At 45.2% G+C, this 15,932-nt stretch overlaps 1 protein-coding gene across 2 annotated transcripts in view; it reads left to right on the top strand.

Annotated features, from left to right (window-relative positions):
* Positions 1 to 14,631, top strand: part of SETD3 (SET domain containing 3, actin histidine methyltransferase) — a 69,826-nt gene extending 55,195 nt beyond the window's left edge. The window contains exons 7-13 of one of the 2 annotated variants that reach the window (XM_029237675.1): positions 1,698 to 1,756; positions 2,640 to 2,754; positions 7,471 to 7,545; positions 8,587 to 8,753; positions 9,638 to 9,723; positions 12,810 to 12,970; positions 13,657 to 14,631. In XM_029237675.1, the coding sequence (XP_029093508.1) occupies positions 1,698 to 1,756; positions 2,640 to 2,754; positions 7,471 to 7,545; positions 8,587 to 8,753; positions 9,638 to 9,723; positions 12,810 to 12,970; positions 13,657 to 14,103 (1,110 nt within the window). In that variant the 3' untranslated portion in view covers positions 14,104 to 14,631. Of the gene's footprint in view, positions 1 to 1,697; positions 1,757 to 2,639; positions 2,755 to 7,470; positions 7,546 to 8,586; positions 8,754 to 9,637; positions 9,724 to 12,809; positions 12,971 to 13,656 lie in introns of those variants that run through there. The other variant, XR_003795865.1, reaches the window with a different exon arrangement.
* Positions 14,632 to 15,932: the final 1,301 nt, after the last annotated feature.

Below are 15,932 nucleotides of genomic sequence, written 5' to 3'. Positions count from 1 at the left end.
AATGGAATTTCTTTTCTTTAAAGTTCTGAAAAATTTCTATGGTACTTATCATCAAATTAGTTTTGGGTGGAGGGGCAGTTCTTATCTGCGGAATTTGTACTCTTACGAGGAAAAACCTGAGCACCCTTATGGTCAAGTTCCATAATTAAATGGAGCTTCTTTAGGACTCTTAGGACACAGGCTTGCATTTCACTCATTACAAAGAAGAGGCAATAAGAAGCTTCTCCTCGAATCTTTGCTGTGCTTGACCACGGTATTGGGTTTTTTTTTTTTAAACCAGAGATAGTTTTTTCTAATCTTCCTAGCTAGAATAATGCAGCTAGAGAATGCCCCTGAGCGATAGGTTATTTTATATTTTGCCCTAAATTATATCTTCTTTAATTTCATTTTTATTGTCAGAGCATTTACATATTATGTGACTGTATTTCCGTATGTTGACTTTTCTTCCAAAGGGTTAAAACTGGGCTTAGGATCAGAGGGGAGAAGCAGGCACCTGGGAGCTAGCACCCAATTGGCAGCCTTTTGTAACATATAATTTGCCTAAAATTGCGCGCCGAGCACAAGCTTTTGTTTTCTAATTGATTTACGGTTCGAGCCACTTTTACTTCATCCCCTACTGTCCTGCATACGGTGCCAGCAAGTACAGTGCAGTGAGCGATGATAAATCACCATGCACTTGTGATGGTAATGCGTCAAAAGTAAAAACTGCATACTACACGGGGCTCCGTGCATTTACAGCGCTGCAGAGACCGTGCAGCCGAATCGCACTGGTATCTCAGAAATCACCATTTGATCACTTACTGCAATCTGTCTATCAGCCTGTAATGGAAACCGAAGATTAAAATTATACTGTTACGGCTTTGAATTTCTTAGTTGAGACACAGTTTCTTAAGTGCTCGAAAGGCCCAAGGTGGAGGGAGTATTGTGGAGAGAGAGGATGTGAGATGTGTACAATTTTCTCTAAAGTGTGAAGTTTTGGATATTTTTATCAAATGTTCTTTTGTCCAGAGACAAAAAGAAAAGGAGTAAAATTCACATATGCTGATCTCGATTTTATCTTTATTACATTTGTTTGTAAAATTTAATTCATAATTTCACAAAACTGTGTTTTTCTTGATTTTCTGTATTTGAGCTGCATCTGCCATGTTGTATGATTCATTTGCACGTAACAAGTTGATTTCCTTCCAAATGATTTTAAGTCAGAGATAAATGAAAGAAGTTTCAATTTATTAGAGTGCCTTTAATTGTTCTTTTTATTGATACAAGAAGAGATTTGGACTATTCCTGAGGGCTGTACAAGCACATTAAGGCAAGAGATGCAAAGGGAGGCTGGGACAGACACCTGACTTGGAGACTCCGGGTTTCCGTGTAGACGAGAGACTTATGGTGTGGGTGTGCCTACCTTTTGTAAACTCACTCCACCTTAAATTTTATTTCCGTGCCGTGTCTGTGGGTCCTGGTATCGAAATATGAAGCAGCAGATTTATGGCGGCTGCTGGGCACAACAAATTAAGTTGACAGTGATGTATGAGAGCATAATAGCACGATGATCCCTCAGTAGCGCGGCTGGATGCCTCCTGCTTCATTTGGCTCTTGTTAGGATCTGTTAGGCAGATAAATAATGAAATTTTGCTGACTGATTTCTGTTTTCCCTTTTTCTCTTTTCACCTCTGCTTTCTAAAACTTCTAATTCCCAGACCCATCCTCATGCCCACAAACTGCCCTTGAAGGATTCTTTCACTTATGAGGACTACAGGTTGGTGTGAAGGGTGTGTGTGTGTGTGTGTGTGTGTGTGTGTGTGTGTGTGTGTGTGTGTGTGTTGGGGTGTGGTGTACGTATGTGCGAGGCATGTATTGGAGGGTGGTTTCTGAGTGAAATTGGGATCTCAGAAGTGCGAAGGGCTTGGGTAAGAAGTGACTTGCATGACCATTTAAAGCCTTAAAAAAGAGATTGTTCTTTCTGGAAGTTACACTGGACCCGGGGGCAGGGAGCAGCGTTTTAATAGCCATGTGGAAATTGCCGTTAACCTGTATTGGTGGGGATTAGTTGATATAGCCAAGTGATGCCCAAGATTAACATTAGTGTGGGGTGAGGATTTTTTTTCTTTCAAACAGACTGTTTTAGCTCTTTAAAGTAGGGACTTTTTTTTAACAAAAAGATTTAATGCAGTGCACAACACAGTAAAAAAAAATACCATTCCACATTTTGTAGAGTTCTTAGAGGATTCCGATCAGAAAGGAGTTAGTGTTTGCTTTTCAGTGAGGCTCAAAATAGGTACAGAGTCAGCGTTTGGGTAAAAGAGGGGTGGGGTCTCTCCGCAGCAACGCGGACCGGGACCAGCTGAGGCCTGGCTGACTCTGTTCTAGGCCCTTCTTCCAGGCCACTTTCTCCCGGGAACGTCCTCCCTTAATCTCTCACTCCTAGATTCCCCCTGGCTCCTTTTTCCTTCCACATCCCCCCTCCTCTTCTCTTTACCCTAGACTTAATTTTAAATGATGATGAACATCACCTTTGCGACTTACGAAAGGGCTTTGAAAATTCATGAGAGGTCAGGCACACCTCGGTTTTGGTTGAGTTGTGACTGCCATGGGCTTTCAGATGTGCCGGCCATAATTCGCCTCTTTTCTGATTGTTACAGGTGGGCGGTCTCTTCCGTTATGACTCGACAAAACCAGATTCCCACGGAGGATGGTTCCCGGGTGACCCTGGCACTGATTCCTCTGTGGGACATGTGCAATCACACCAACGGCCTGGTAAGGACCTCCTCGGGTCGTGTTCATTAACCGGCGAAGTTCTGCCTACAAGTCACTGTCCCCTACTGCCCCCTCCAAGAGGAGCAAACAGCGCCAAACCTCGCCCCCCATGAGTAGAGGCTGGCGTTTTTTTCTCTCTGTGTTTACTTAATCCTGAAAACGTGAGTCTTATATCACTTTCAGAAGCCACAGTAAACTGCATTTCTTTGCTAAGCCACGATTCCAGCCTAGACCTACATTTTCTTACCTTATTGGACGACAGACTTAAACCAAAGTTTCTTTTTTCTTATTCTTTTTAAAATACCAATTTATTGAAAAATTAATCCTTTCTCCTTCTGGGTTTTCCTTTTGTGTTGCTTGTTTTCTCTCTTTGCTGACTGTATTATCAGTTACTTAAGTTTCTCTGATTCTTTCCTGCCCCCTCTCCCTTCACCTGCTATGCAGACACATCCTTGGCCCCGTTGATTAACCTGCTTTGGTTCAGGAGCCAGTCCTGGTGTCCCTGGCAGTGGGGCGGGAGGAGGTGCACTTCGGCGTTTGGCTCTTGGCCTTGGATGCAGGAGTCAGTTGGCATCATCAGACGTTGGGAAGACAGGGAGATGCTGTGAGGATTGTTAATCATGACGCACAGAGGAGGCTGCCTCTGTTTCTCAGCATTCTTCAGATTCTGAGCCTCAGAGCAGGTTGCTGTGCTCTCTGTGCTGAGAAAGATTTCCTGATATTACTAGTTGGAAATATGATCAACTTCAGAACGTTTTGAATTTTTAAATATTATAATCGTATACTGGTTTGGTTAGTTTTTTGTTCATCTTTTCTCAGTGTCAGCTTTCTTTGTTATTATTAGCAGTATTATAAATAGACTGGTGCTATAAATGAGTATTTCACATCTAATTCCACAAAATGGCCAGAACACATGCCACGTGTGCCAAACACTTGAGAGAAACCCTAGTGTGAACCTGGGAAGGTCTAGCCACAGCACACTCTTAAATTGGAGAGAAAGAATATCTATACTTTTATAATTACATTTTTGCCTTAATTTAGATGTGCTTAATTTAGCCATTTTGAGGAGTATTAGCATATTTTATCATTTATCTTCATTAATGAATACAATTTTATATTTTGTTCTTTTTGTTTTCTTTCAGAGCTATTTTAAATGATTATAACATTGAAGTTTAAAATTTTTTCAAATAGCTTTTAATATTTGACAGTAACATTTTTCTTTTTCTTGGATTAGGTCATTGGTTCCCAAACTTGATTGATCATCGGGGTTTATTTTTTTCTTTCTAAAATTTAACAAGTACATACTTTACTGTAAATGAAGAAAACCAGTTAAAGAAAACAGAAGCCTCTGCAGTGAAACTCGGAGGTCCCCTACTAGTCCCGGGCCCTGGCGGCCCCGTGGCTGGTCCACTCGATGCCTCCTGGGTAGCTGGTTACTGGCTTTCTGCACATCTCTCCCATTCTTTTGCTGTGCATTTGCACCTTCACATACTCACATACACACTGGTTTTGTGTGGCTTTCATGTAAACTACTCACTCTTTTCCCCCCTAAAAGTAAAAAAAAAAAAAAAAAAAAAAAAAAAAGTTTATCTCAAAATAAAAATAACGAATTGATGACAACTACTAATGCTGTCTTTTTCCTAATACTGTTCATCAGGTCTCAGCCACCGCAGTCCTGGCAGAAACACTGCTAACCTTGAGAAGGTTTATACAAGATGTTAGTGCTTTTCCTTACAGCGGTTATCTTCTCTGCACACTTAACTCTACTACACCTTTGTTGGACAGTTTCCCACCGTAAAAATAACACTTGATGGGAAATTTTGTCTGGTAGGATTTCAGAATCTCTTTTAGCACTATGAAGTTGTATGTCATACATATTAACAGTTAATCTCTTTTAAAATAAGGTACTTGAAAGAAAGGCTCAGCTTTTCAGACAGTAGATTTCTTTTTCGTGTGTGTCTGTCCTGACAGTCGTTGTCTGTCTGATCTGACTACCACTGGGGGAGCTGATAGAAATTTGTAACCCAGCAACGCTGCGTGCTTCTAACAGTGTCCCCAAACCTGGTTATGGGGGTAGAAATGGAGGAATCAAGCCTGTGACAGTGATTCCAAACCAGCAGCAGCGAGGAAAAGCATGAGAAATTAAGAGGCTGGATGAATACCTAGGCCGGGCTGGAGACTCTAGCGAAGGTGATCTATTTCCTAGCCACTCCGAGAAACAAACGTAGACAGGTTTATAAGGCGGCGTGTTGGGCTGTGAGGCATAACGTATCTAAATTCTGTGTGGCTTGTTCAGAACTAACGGGAACAGGTCTGCTTTCCCTTTTTTGAGGTTGTTCAGTTTATACAGAGAAGGATACTTCTAAGTGGGCTTCGGCCTCTGTATTAGTTCCAACAGGTAAAGCGTGTTGGAATGATCAGCCCTTGTATTTGGATACGTGACTCTACCAACCAGGATGAAAGGGCTTTGGAAGATTCAAGCAGAATTGCAGGGGGCTCTTTTTCGAGGCCTTTCTGTTTGAGTGTTGAAGATCTGAAACATTTAGATGTGCATGAGGCTTCCGGTCTCAAGGTGAAAGCCCAGGTGTTTACAGTAGCAGACAGGGCCCCCTGCTCAGCCTGTCCCCGCTACACCCCAGTCTGTCTGGGCCCTACACGCCCACCGAGGGCCTCTGCGCTGACTGTTCCCGCTGCTTCCCCAGGCTGGGCCACCCTGAGCACCACGCATAGGATGGCCACACCTCCCCACCCACGGGCCTCCCTTCCTGTCCTCCACCGTCTGTCTCCTGTGCTTCCTCGTGCTCCTCTTATAGATTGTTGGCCCTCCCCCTTCCCTCCTGCTTCCCCTGACTTCCTTCTGCCTGTTCGTGCTCCTGTCAGGCCCCTGGGTACTGCCTGCACCATGGAATGCCGGTCTTCTAGGGCTGGGAGGTCATGGGCAATCCCCACTCTGTACCTTATCATCAGGGTCATGTTTGGGGGTCATAAAAGTGATTTTGATAGTGGGCAGGAACTTCATGGAGCTGATTTTTTTATCAAGTGTTTAAGCTGTTCTGTGAGTGAAAGTGAGCCAGAACACCTGCCTTCATTTAGTCCTCGTTGCTTTCATATTTCTCATTGGTCTTGGTTCTGGGGATGCTGGGTTTAAAGAGAAGTGTTATCTGCCCTTCCATCCCCAAATGCCATTCCCTGGACTCAAAAGTAATCTTTTGAGCTGTTGATACCTTGAATAGCAAAGTAGCACTTGTAGCCGTCTTGAATTTTGATTCTCCAGGATAAAATGAGGAGATCGAAGTAATTAATGAGTATTTACAGACAATCTAAGAGATTGGGGGCTGCTCTGAGGGACAGACTTCTGAGAAGGAGCTTTTAATATAAATGGGGAGCCTGTTCCTTTCCCTGCGTCAAGCAGACATTCCCAAGGCCGAGGGCAGTGTCAGGTGTTGGGCCCGGCGAGCTAAGCTCCAGGCGCCGAGGTGGAAAGGGCTAGGCTGCAGGTCTGGCTGGTGGGGGGTGCACAGATATAAATACCCTATTACTGGGTGGGAGAGGCTTTGGGGGACAGAGAGGGAGGGTGGGATGAAGGGGGGCATCTCCAGAGAAGCCGGGGCTCAGGCAAAGCAGGAGCTGAAGGTGGCCGCAGGCACGAGGGAGCGGGGACGGCGCCCGGAGTGGCAGGCGAGTGGCGTGTCCAGAGACCGTAGGGAGGTGTGGGCCTCCTTGTAAACTGGCCTTGCTCAAAAACTTGGATGTTTTCCGCAAGGCAACGTGGAGCACCACTGAAAAGTTTTAAACAGGAGGTCAAACACGTATGCCACACGGAACACGAGAGGGACAGTTCTGGAATTTGAGACCAGTTGGAAGGGTTTTGCATGTGTTGAGCTGGGTGAGAAGAGCCAGGGGACGGCAGGACAAACAAAATGCAAAGGGTGACTCAGAAGGTAAAATGCTGACCAGTTGAGGCCCAGAGAATTTTGTGGTGACTTCAGTGCCGAGACCACGACATCGCCTGCCCCCCTCCCACACCCCTTGACAGGAGAGATTAGGAAGAGATGTGGATTGTCAGTGTGGTTAGTGGATTTGGGGGTTCAGAAACTCTCACAGTATAGCTTTCAGCATAAAGAGAGTGAATAGGATACAACTAAGTTGTTTTATTTTTCCTTTGCTTATCTGAAAGTTTTAATTTCTCTAGTTCCAGAGTAAAATAAGTACATAATTTGGAAACAGAGCTTTTCTTTCTCCCTGATTCTTTATCCAGTGGGAAACCCGCCTTGTGTTCTTAATGGCCAAATACTAAAGATGCTGTTTGCAAGTCAGTTCGAGTTCTCCAGAGATCCCGCTTCCCTCCTTGCGGGAGCGCAGGTCCTGTGGGTGGGTGGGTGGCTGGAGATGGCGGGGGAGGGGGGGGATGAGCTCAAAGCCTGTAACTTTGTAATGAATGATTATGTTTGGTTGAGACCAGCAAGGGATAGCCTATACAATACATTTTCCGAAGAGTATGTCCCTCACTGCAGGTACGGGGTCTTCCATAAGGATTTCTGGTGTGAGTAGAATCAATGCAAATAACCAAGCAGTTTTTTGCTCAGTTTGGTGAAGCAAGCAGAATGCACCCCTTTAAGTAGCCTTGCGTGTCTTTTATCCTCTAATCGCCGGAAAAAGGCCCTCCTGAGCGAGAGCACTTAGACGCTGTCCTGTCATCCTTCCTCCCGTGTACAGATCACCACCGGCTACAACCTGGAGGACGACCGCTGTGAGTGTGTAGCCCTGCAGGACTTCCGGGCCGGAGAGCAGGTGGGTTCCGCGCGGAGTCCCTCACCTCATACTGTGTTGATCATTTTTAAAAAGTATTTAACTTGGGCAGAAAATTTTGAGATTTGTATTTAAGGCTTGTTTTCTGGAATACATATTGAGACCCAAAGCCGTAATAAATATGCCGTGCTTTGAATGGGACCTTCGGGTCCACCAGGGAGAAAGATGTGAACGCAGTTATTTGCACAACCCATCTAGTGTGTGTAACACTGTCAACTGAAAATAAATTCTGTGTTACGACAGTAGAAGAGATTTTTCGATTGTATAAACTGCATTGTTTTCGTATCTTTTTCTGTTGATTAGAACCTTCTTTAAAAGGAGGCAGTTTATTTAAGCGGCAAAACCATAAGGGAATCAGGAACCGCAAGAGCTGCCTTCTTGTACTTTCACTTTAATCTGTGAAGTTTTAAGTAATATTTGGGGTGGGGTTGAGCATGTGCACGAAGGGACAGCTGCACTCTGCCTGGCAGTCCTGTGGCCAAGTAGGGAACACAAAAGACAGAACCGACACAGACCACTGACGTTCGAGCTGGGACAGAGTGAAAATACTAGCCTGACAGAGTGCCTGGAGACGGTTCATGAACCCTCCTGCTACGTGCAGAATGGCCGCAGCGTCTAGAAGTGGATTTCTGACAGACACTGCCTTAAACCCTGGTTCCAGGAGACGCTCTTGTAGTTAAAGGAGAGGGAGAAAAGAACATGGTGAATTTTAAAGTGCAGTCGTAAAGCAGCAGTCTCGCTGTGACTGGGAGTGTGAGGGGGTATGAGAAAGGCTGGGACGACGGGGTCCGGCTCCTCCGGGTGCTAGGAGGTCGGCGTCGGCGTGTGCGCTCCGCAGCCCGCCCGGCCCCGCCTGCCAGCACGTGATGTTCAGGACAGGGACATGGTCACCTCAGAGCTGCTTGTCTCCTTAGTGTGAAGTTGCGTTAAATATATGAGAACTGATCCTTTGCCCTGCTTTGTACTGAGAATGGATGTTAAGTTTCTTTTATATCCCTTTATTTTTTCTTTACTGCATCTCAGATTTACATTTTTTATGGCACTCGGTCAAATGCAGAGTTTGTGATCCACAGTGGTTTTTTCTTTGACAATAATTCACACGACAGAGTGAAAATAAAGCTTGGAGTGAGTAAAAGTGACAGGCTGTACGCCATGAAGGCCGAGGTCCTGGCTCGCGCTGGCATCCCAACGTACGTAGAAAAAAATCTGTCAGCTCTTTACTGTGGTACTTGAAATATTTCCAGTCGCGTAGTGTTTGTAACTGGTGTGTTAATAAAACTTCTCTACTGTAGTTTGTCTTAATCCCTTTATCCCTGTTCTACTGCAAATTTAAACCGTTGAGATGCATGGTGATTTACCAGCGTTTTCAGATCAACATGATTGTGTCGTTGGAAGCGTCCACAGCCAGTTCTAGGGGATGTGGCCTGAAATCCTCATTCAGTTAAATAAGTGCCTCCATGTCATTAATGCCTTTCACCTTGAGAAGGTTAATGACCTGGATCAATTTGTTTCATTTAATTCTTTGCCACCATTAGTTTCTGTAATGAAGTCATGATACTCAGTGATTTCAAGAATTTCTGGTTAAATCAAATCTTAAGATTTTCTTGCATTTGAGGTGCAAAATGATAAGGACAAGAATTATGATTTATTGGTTCTCCAGGGAGTGGAGAGAACCATTCTTAATGAAAATGGATTATCTAGACCTTTTTTTATTGAACTTGTCAATATTTGATTAATGATTAAAATGTGAACTCAACATAAATTATTGTTAACCTTTCTTAGGAGCCATGGGTATGCTTAATTCTCCTGATGTGTTGTGTGCACCCGAGATGAAGGCTATTAGACTAAGAACTGCAGGCAGTGATGGTTACCGCCACCCTCCTCGGCCAGCCCAGGCCTTCCGCATTTCGCCAGGGCTGAAAATTCTGTTTTTAGAGTTCTGATGAGGAGGTGGGGTCCCTCATGCTGGCCCAGGCTCCCTGAGGACCACACACGGAGTGCAGATTCAGAGATTTCACTGTGGGGCGAGGAGGCCACTGCAGCAGGGCCTGATCTCTCTTCTTCCTCTCGTCAGCTCCAGTGTCTTCGCATTGCATTTTACGGAGCCACCCATCTCTGCCCAACTTCTGGCTTTTCTCCGAGTCTTCTGCATGACCGAAGGTAAATCATTTCAGAAAAAAAAAAAAAAAATGTTGTTTTTTTCTTTTTTTAATTCATGAAGTGTGAGACAGAGGGATTCAGATTAAAGATAAAATTACTTAAAATTAAAGCACTTTGGGGGGAAGAGGTAATATTGGAGAAAGAAGAAATTGATCTGTTTTATCCTGGAAGTATTTTATTAAATCCTCAGTGTGTTGTCAGTATACGCTTGTAATAAACAAATAATTCTCTACTGCATTGGAAGAAAGCTTAATGCATCTTGGATTGTCAGCCTGTATCGAAATTCGACATTCGTAGATGGGAGTTTCTGATGTGCCTGTTACCCGGGACGACAGAGCCTAAGTGTCCTCGCGGTGAATGGTCATTCGACACTGAAGTCGGGTGGTCGGCCATGACCCACGTGGGCCAGGGGCCTTCATTAGTTAACCAGCTCTGTAGTGTGAATCCGAAATCGCCAGCAGGCCTGTCAGTGCCAGGCATCCGGTTGGAGTAACTAGCACTGCAAACAGAACCTGTTTAAACTGCAAATATTCCTGTCTACAGCCTGTTATTTCAGGCACAAAAAGTTACATGTATGCATTGAGCATTACTTTTATGTTTCCTTAAGACAAGCCGTTTGGGATCTCTGGCACTGAGATGTGATCTATTGCGGTTGTGTTTTCACTTTTCATCTGAAAATATACTCCTCCACATCCCCTGGTTGTGAGGTTCCATTTTTAATTGTGTGTGAGTTTGCTGTTGTTGTAAACTACCCTGGATGCTGGGCACAGCGGATTGGGTGGGAATGAGTGACAGTGAGTGCGTGCCACCTAACTGAAGAGACAGACAAGCGTTCTTCTGAAGGAAGCTGTCCAAGCGCTAGAGCAAGGGCAGCCCGGGGCCGGAGCAGAAATGACGGCCCGTGGAGGGAGTCTGCTGGGCTCTGCCGTCTGGCTCCCTCCCTTCATGTCTGCGGCCAGAGAAGTGCCGCCCAGGTCCTGGCTTGACATTGGAAGTAGAAGAAACTGAGTCCTGAAATACAGACAACCAACTGCAGAGCCCAGAGAGGTGTTAGGTGGTCCTTGTCCCTCGCTCGCAGTCACACTGCTCTAGACTCCCTGTCACTCACGTGGGAGCTTCTGGTGATTTTGTGCTTTGGCACTGGTTCCTCAGTTCAATTTAGTGAACACGAGTTAAGGGTTAGCCGTGGGCTTTTCTTGCGTGTAATATAGCATTACAAAGTTGAATGTCACAGTTCATATCCCGATGAGAGATGACGCCGATGATAACCCCTGTAATTTGGGAGCCCCCTCTCTGTGCCGGGCACGATGCTGAACGTGGTGCAGGCTTTGTTCATCCTCGTCAGCCTTGCTGGAGGGAGGTGGGGCTCCCACTTGACTGACGTAGAAGCTCCCATGCAAAGAGGAGAGTAACTTGGCCACTCAGCTGGCCGGCGATGACCCTGACTTGGGACCCAGCTCTGCCGCCTCAGGGCCTGTACCCCAGGCCCCCGCGTGGCTCCTGTGGGTTTGCAAGACCGATAGCCCACGGAAGAGATTCTAGCGCTGCAGGGCGTGCAGGGGCCAGGCTGGGGGCCACCAAACCACACTCCTGCGGTGGGCAGGGAATGCAGGAAATCCAGGAAGGGCTTGTCAGCGAGAGGGAAGAGGGGAAAGAAACCTGCCCCCGGAGCCTGTGGTTCACTTCCTGAGTGTTCCAGGCAGGGTGATGGCCTTTCGTGGGTCTTATTTCTCCAGGCATGTGAAGCCAGTCCAGTATCACTGTTAAGAGCGGCAGAGAGAAAACTCTGCTTCAGCCCCTCACCTTCCCAATGTTAATTAAAGGGTACAACTCGGGTAGGTTGAGGAGGAAAACAAAAATTGTAACCTTAGTATTGAGGGCGTCTAAGAAGAAACTTCTTCCACTTCAAAAGCATTTTAAAAATCTTCATTGCTTTATGCAGAGAATATAAACTGAAGGATCAAAAATCTAAAAATCCTGAATTTCATCATGACCTTTTGCTAACAAATGCAACTTAAGAAATTTCTTTTCTGAATATTAAATTAACTTCTATTTTCTTAAAAAAAAAACAAAACAGCAACCTGCTTTTGAATCATCTTAGGTCCATTGATTCTCTTTAGTTTCTCTTTAGTCATAGACAGTTTGTCTTGTCAAGACAATTGATGCATTCTTTGAATCACTCTCACTAATACTAATAAAAGTTTGGTTTGCTGGCAGCAGAAGTTCTTCCATTTGAATTGTAAATAGTGACAGCTGTAGGGCATTTTGCTCTGAAAGAGATACTGTCTCATAATTACATAAGAAGCACGGTTGTATTTCTTGAGCATGAATAGGATCGGCATGTTTTGGTCTTTTGAAGATAATGTGCCAGGAGATAAAATGCTCAGAGCAGTTGCTGAATTCTTTCCTCTTCTTACATGTATTTGAAGGCAGTTGAGATGTGCACTTGTGTTTATTTGTAATTCCTTTTTAAATTCCTGACAAGTGAGGGATATAGACACGTATTTCATTAACTAAGATTTTTCTAGTCCATTTTCGGGTTTCAGTTTGTGGTTTACTTGTTGTAAGACGAGACAAATAGCTTTGTCAGGTCAACTACTGGAATTAGCATCCGTCAGATTCCAGTCTAGAAGGATCACTGGGTTGTTGTGCTGTTGTTTGTTTTCACAGTTTACGTTGCTCACCTACATGTCTTTTTGACCCAGTTGCTGTGACTGGGCTCAGAGTTTGCAAGAGAGGTGTTGTCAAAATAAGGCGTGTGTCGCTACAGATGGTCTTTAAGAAGTATCTTCCGAAACCATCTAAAGGCTCTCGGGATCCCTCTTAAAAACAGTGAACAGTGTGGAGGGCTGGCCCAGCAAGGCTTGGTCTGGGTTCCAAATCAGGAAGACCTCCCCTCTTTCTCCCCTGAAACAGCTCTGGCTCTGCTCTGGAGAGTCTAGCCACGGCCTGGCTGATGGATCAGGGAGAACTCTTCACCACAGGAAGATGACATTGTTGGGAAAGATGTTTTGTGAGGTGGGCTGCTGGTTAAAATGAGAAGTAGTGCTGTTTCCCCTAACAGATGGCTGTTTGTGTTCTTGTAGAAGAATTGAAAGAACATTTGCTGGGAGATAATGCCATTGACAGAATCTTCACCTTGGGGAACTCTGAGTATCCTGTTAGCTGGGACAATGAGGTCAAACTGTGGACATTTCTTGAAGATCGAGCCTCACTTCTTTTAAAAACATATAAAACAACCATTGAGGTAATTCTGTTGATTAAGGGAGGATTTGTGCTTTGTCATGTTTTAAAAGATGTTTAATAAGAGATTCTTCCTTGAATGTAAATTACTGTCGTGCTTTAGCAAAATCATTGTGTATTTCACATTTTTCGTTAAACTTATTAATATTTTTCTATTTTACATGTTTACCCCTACCAGAAGAGTCACACTGAGGTATTGTTGATTAGAATATAAATTTTTTACATTATTTAACATTTTTCCATAATTTCTAATTCATATGATACAAACACAAGTTTACTCTTGGGTCACTGACTTCAAGTACCTGTCATTCAGCCATCGTTCAGCCAAGTGCCGAGCCCTGGGTTCCATCAGGGCACAAGACAGAAGGGTTTTAGAAATAAGTGAAGTTCTGTCAGTGTCCACGCACCATTTGGTTTTAGGCTCTTCTTTTTTGTTTTATAATCATTTACTTAGGTATAATTTACATAGAGTAAAATTCACACTTCTGAAGTGTACGCTTGGGTTTAAGCGTGCAGTCATGGCAGCCACCTCCACAGTCAAGTTCCAGAACCTTCTGTCACCGCCCCCCCCCCGTCACCCCCAGTTTCTCTCAAGCCTTCGTCCCCGGCAGCAACTGATCTGCCTTCTGGCACTATCGTTTTGCTGGTTTAGACTTACTGTAGTTAATTTTGCTCTGTTTCCTTTTCCAGGAAGATAAGTCCTTCTTGAAAAACCATGCCCTTTCCGTTCGTGCCACGATGGCCATCAAGTTGCGCTTAGGTGAGAAAGAGATCTTGGAAAAAGCGGTCAAGAGCGCGGCCGCGAACCGAGAGCACTGCCGCAGGCAGGTGGAGGGGCACGCCCCGCTCCCCAAGTACGAGGAGAGTAACCCGGGGCTGCTGGAGGGCGTGGCGGACTCGCGGCTGCCCCTGGTCCTCAGGGACCCGGACGGGGAGGCCGGCGCACAGGAGGCCTTGACCCTCACTGAGGCTGTCCGCAGGGCAAAGGCTGCAGAGCACGGGCTGGTCAACGGCGAAAACTCTATACCCAACGGGACCAGTTCGGAAAAGGAAAGCTTAAATCAAGAGGAAAGTAAAAGAGCGACCGGAGACGCCAAAGAATCTTCTTCCGACAGCGCCGAGGAAGTTGGAAAGTAGCTCTGAGTCTGTCGGGGGACCCAGTTTAGCAGAAGTGTATGAACGGCCCCGTTTACATCGCTGTGTTTCCTTGTTCACGGTTTTCTTTCTGCAGAGAGGAAAATATGTTTTTGCTGCTTTATATAAAAATGATTTTTTTAAGTTATTTAAAAAATCTAGCTTCCCTTTCTGATTAAGATTGCCATCTTGCTTCTTGGCCAAACAAACAAGTTATCAAGCAGAGCACAGAGGGGGAAGAGGTGCCTCGGAAGACTTTGCAGACCCATTGCGGGCAAATGTATCTTCTTCCCGGGGAAGAATTCAGTTCCTCTGTCAGCTGTGCTTTTGTGGGCCTGTCATCTTGACAACCAGAATCAAAGCCTGCCCTGCCTCCTGCCAGCGGGGCTTGACGGTGGCGCTCTGGGGGTGCAGTGCGAAGGTGGGGCATTTGGCTGCACAGTGGAAAACAGGCTTGAGGTTAGGAAACTTGAGAGGCTGGGCAAAAAAAAAAAAAAAAAAAAAATTTTCCTAAAAAAAAATAACACCCCAGTACCAAAAGAAAAGGTAAGGTGGCAACCTTATTTTTAATAGTTTTAAATGTTGATGATAATCCTAATTATATAAACACACAGACAGACACACACACACACACATCTAGTGATTTCTAAAGATTTGTTTACTTTTTGTGTTTTGTTTTACTGTATTGAGAACTTGTCCTTTCTCCTTGAATCCAAGTAGGACATGCATCCTCCTCCTAATTTTAAATGTTGGCTCTGATTGTAAAGTGGTGCATTTGCCCTCCAGCCCTGGTGCCGGGGAGCTTGCGAGGGCACCATGTTCAAGGCAAGGCCGCTCCTGGCTTCTCTGGTTGTCACAACAAGCTAGAGATTTTCAAAGCTACACTTTTGAGTAAAAAGCCTTATTAAAAGGAAAACGTAATTAATGTTTTTGTCTATTCCTTTTCTTTGGAGTGCGACAGGCCCCTTGAATCGAGCTTTTATGCAAACCATCCTGCTTATCCACGGGGTTTCGAACCTGACCCGTGCTGTGTGTTGCTCCCCGCTGGGGACTCAGAGATGGATGAGAGGCGTGTGCTCAGCCCCCTCCCTAGCCTGCAGGGGGTGCTCAGGGAGGGCCAGTGGCACCAGGAACACAGGAAGAGGAGTTCTTACTTTCAGGGGAAGTAGAGGCTTGGGGTGGTGTCCTGGGGGTGAGGTGGGATCCATCCCCAGAAAGCCACCAGTCTTCAGGTTACGGATTGCCAGTCTTGCGTAACTACAAATGTTCACATCGTCTCTGATGTCCTGACTATTAAGTACATCGCTTATTTTGGAAAAGGCTATGTGAATTATTCCCCCGACCGTCCCGGTAAACATCGCTGCACACAGGTAGTCTTCAGGGTGCTCTCGGTGTTTCTCCTTGGAGAAGACACAGCTCTGCCAATAACTTGCTTTATTCTCTACCAAGGACACCCCACCTCCCAGGGCTCCGCATGTCACGTGTACCTGCTTCCTTGGACGCTAGAGGCAGGTTTCATCTTTACGTGAGGTCGGCGCCTGTAACTTCCTATGTTGTTAATGTGAACACAATCTGAACTGCCTCAGAAGAGGATGCCAGTGACATCAGCTCTCCTATCAGCCCTGTGCCTGAGATACTTTACCAAAGATATGAAGTAGTCTGGGAAACCTACGTACTAATTTCCAAAAGGCAGAAGCACGGTGGTACTCAAGGAGTTTTCTCTCTGGAACAGGAGCCCCAGAAGAGATGAAGAATGCTCATGACTGATTTGTCTGTAGATGAGTTTCTCATTGGATGACAGCTTTCAAGTCTAATGTTAAATATATGTCCTT

Source organism: Monodon monoceros, unplaced genomic scaffold (assembly GCF_005190385.1).
Source record: "Monodon monoceros isolate NGI ecotype Baffin Bay Population unplaced genomic scaffold, NGI_Narwhal_1 Super_Scaffold_21, whole genome shotgun sequence".
NCBI classification, from domain to species: domain Eukaryota; kingdom Metazoa; phylum Chordata; class Mammalia; order Artiodactyla; family Monodontidae; genus Monodon; species Monodon monoceros.
This window is presented reverse-complemented; position numbering and strand designations above follow the sequence as displayed.